At 45.9% G+C, this 1922-nt stretch overlaps 1 pseudogene across 1 annotated transcript; it reads left to right on the top strand.

Annotated features, from left to right (window-relative positions):
- Positions 1-117: 117 nt before the first annotated feature.
- Positions 118-1443, top strand: TEOVI_000308800:pseudogene (annotated as a pseudogene). Its single transcript is given in 3 exon segments — positions 118-390; positions 393-650; positions 652-1443. Coding segments are annotated over 3 exon segments (1323 nt in total).
- Positions 1444-1922: the final 479 nt, after the last annotated feature.

Below are 1922 nucleotides of genomic sequence, written 5' to 3'. Positions count from 1 at the left end.
TACAATATGACCCTAGAGATCAAGCTCAAGGCAGCAGCAGCTGGAGACAGAAAATAGTAGGAAACTCCAAGCGACATGTGTCCCGCTATACTTTTAATGATTGTAACAATAGGCGCCAGCTATGTAAGCGAAGCCGCGGTGAAAGGCAGCAACGTCGCCGTGATGGCAAGTCTCTGTCCGACTCTTAGGTTAGGTGATGGCGAGCTGACTTTCGAACCACAAATTCATACCCAAGCAGCTCAAACCGGCAAGTTGTTCAGGCTAAACATGTCACTGGCTGACCCTGTATGGCGGTCCACTTTTATAACGACAAATGCCGCCGGCAAAGCCGAGCCTAAAACCAAACCGGACCAAGGAATACCAACGGAGTGGCAAACCAACTGGACAAATGGGCCGCAGCAGCAGTAGAAATGAGCGAAAAAAACAAAGAAGACCAAGTGCGGAAAGAATTCGGCCTAACGGCCGCCGGCCCAACGCAGTTAGAAATGATCCGACAAACTGTCGCGGCTTACGCGGAAATGGCAAACAACGAAAACGAAGACAAAACCGCCACGAAGGCCCCGGAATTGCAAAGCGACGAGACCTTAAAGCAAACCGTTCTGACGGCACTTTATGGAGAAGCACAGGTGCCAAAAAGGGAATCTGCTATCGAGCACCATAGCTAATCAGGAAAACCAAGGATACAGTGCGGCATGCAGCGCAAGCGTGGGACCCAAAGGCGCAAAAACCCTAGCGCACGTCATCGCCTGTGTGTGCGGCACACTAGACACCAAGGGGACGGAAGAGCCGTGCAAGCACGAAGGGACGACGTCAGTAGCATGGCAAGAGGGAAATCCACCCCAGGCGACGCAGTGGAAGCAAATTAGAACCAATTGCCCCACGGCCGCAGCGACCCCAATAACAGCGTCTCGCATTCGCCAGGCTCTAAAAGCAGCAACAGCTACAGTACATGCCGTAAACAACGACGCCTACATAGGAAACTTCGACACAAGCTGTGACGGAGACACTAATGCGGCCTGTATTAAGCTAACTGGAGCCGTACAAAACGGCGCCGACCCGGTAAAGCAACTGCCGTGGGTAGGGCAATTGATTGGCGTTGCAAAACAGCTAGAACAGCGCGCGATAGCAAACAAACAAACAGCTAACCTACAGGCCAAAATAGCCCACCTTGAAGAACTCACAAAGGCGGTCACCAAGCGAGCGCAGTTTCTCACAACTCCGCGTACCAACCACAAATCCCACGAAGACAAACCACCAAACAGCCAAGGCAAAGGCAATCAATGGATGCAAGCAGAAGAGGAAGAGTGCAACAAAAAAGAAAAAGAGCCAGAATGCACAGCCAACCCAAAATGCAAATGGAACAGCGAAGCAAAAGAACTCAATAAAAGGTGCACATTAAGTGAGAAAGACAAAAAAGAAGTAGAAAAAGAAGAAATCCAAACTGGGTACGGAAGGCACAAAACTAAGGAACCGTGTGAAAATGACAAAACAGGCGACAAACACAATTGTACATTTAGAAAGGGTAAAGATAAAGAAGATGGCAAGGACACGGAAAAAATGCCGCTCCTCCAGTTTTCTCGTAAATAATAAATGGCTCTGAGTATGGCTTCCTCTTTCGTGAGTTTTGTAAAGTTTTACATTTTTTTGACTTTTCACAAGAATTTGCTATTTTAAGAGTTTTTGAAATATTTTAACACTTTGTAAAACCGTTGCAAATTTTCAACTTCGAAATTTTTAATGAAAGTGGCCTATGCGTGTAAAGTAGAAGAATGTCTGTGTATGAAAAAGAAGTGCTATACTAATTTAGCGTGTTTAGTTTTTGGTGAACAATAGTTGGTGTTATAACATAAGTGGTAATAGTACTAGTAATAATGATAGGAGTGTGTTGTTAGTGTGTATATACGAATATAATAATAATAATA

The sequence above is a fragment of the Trypanosoma equiperdum genome, assembly GCF_001457755.1.
Source record: "Trypanosoma equiperdum strain OVI genome assembly, contig: ctg_662, whole genome shotgun sequence".
Lineage (NCBI taxonomy): Eukaryota > Euglenozoa > Kinetoplastea > Trypanosomatida > Trypanosomatidae > Trypanosoma > Trypanosoma equiperdum.
The sequence above is the reverse complement of the archived record's forward strand: the minus strand, read 5'-3'. Positions and strand labels throughout refer to the sequence as shown.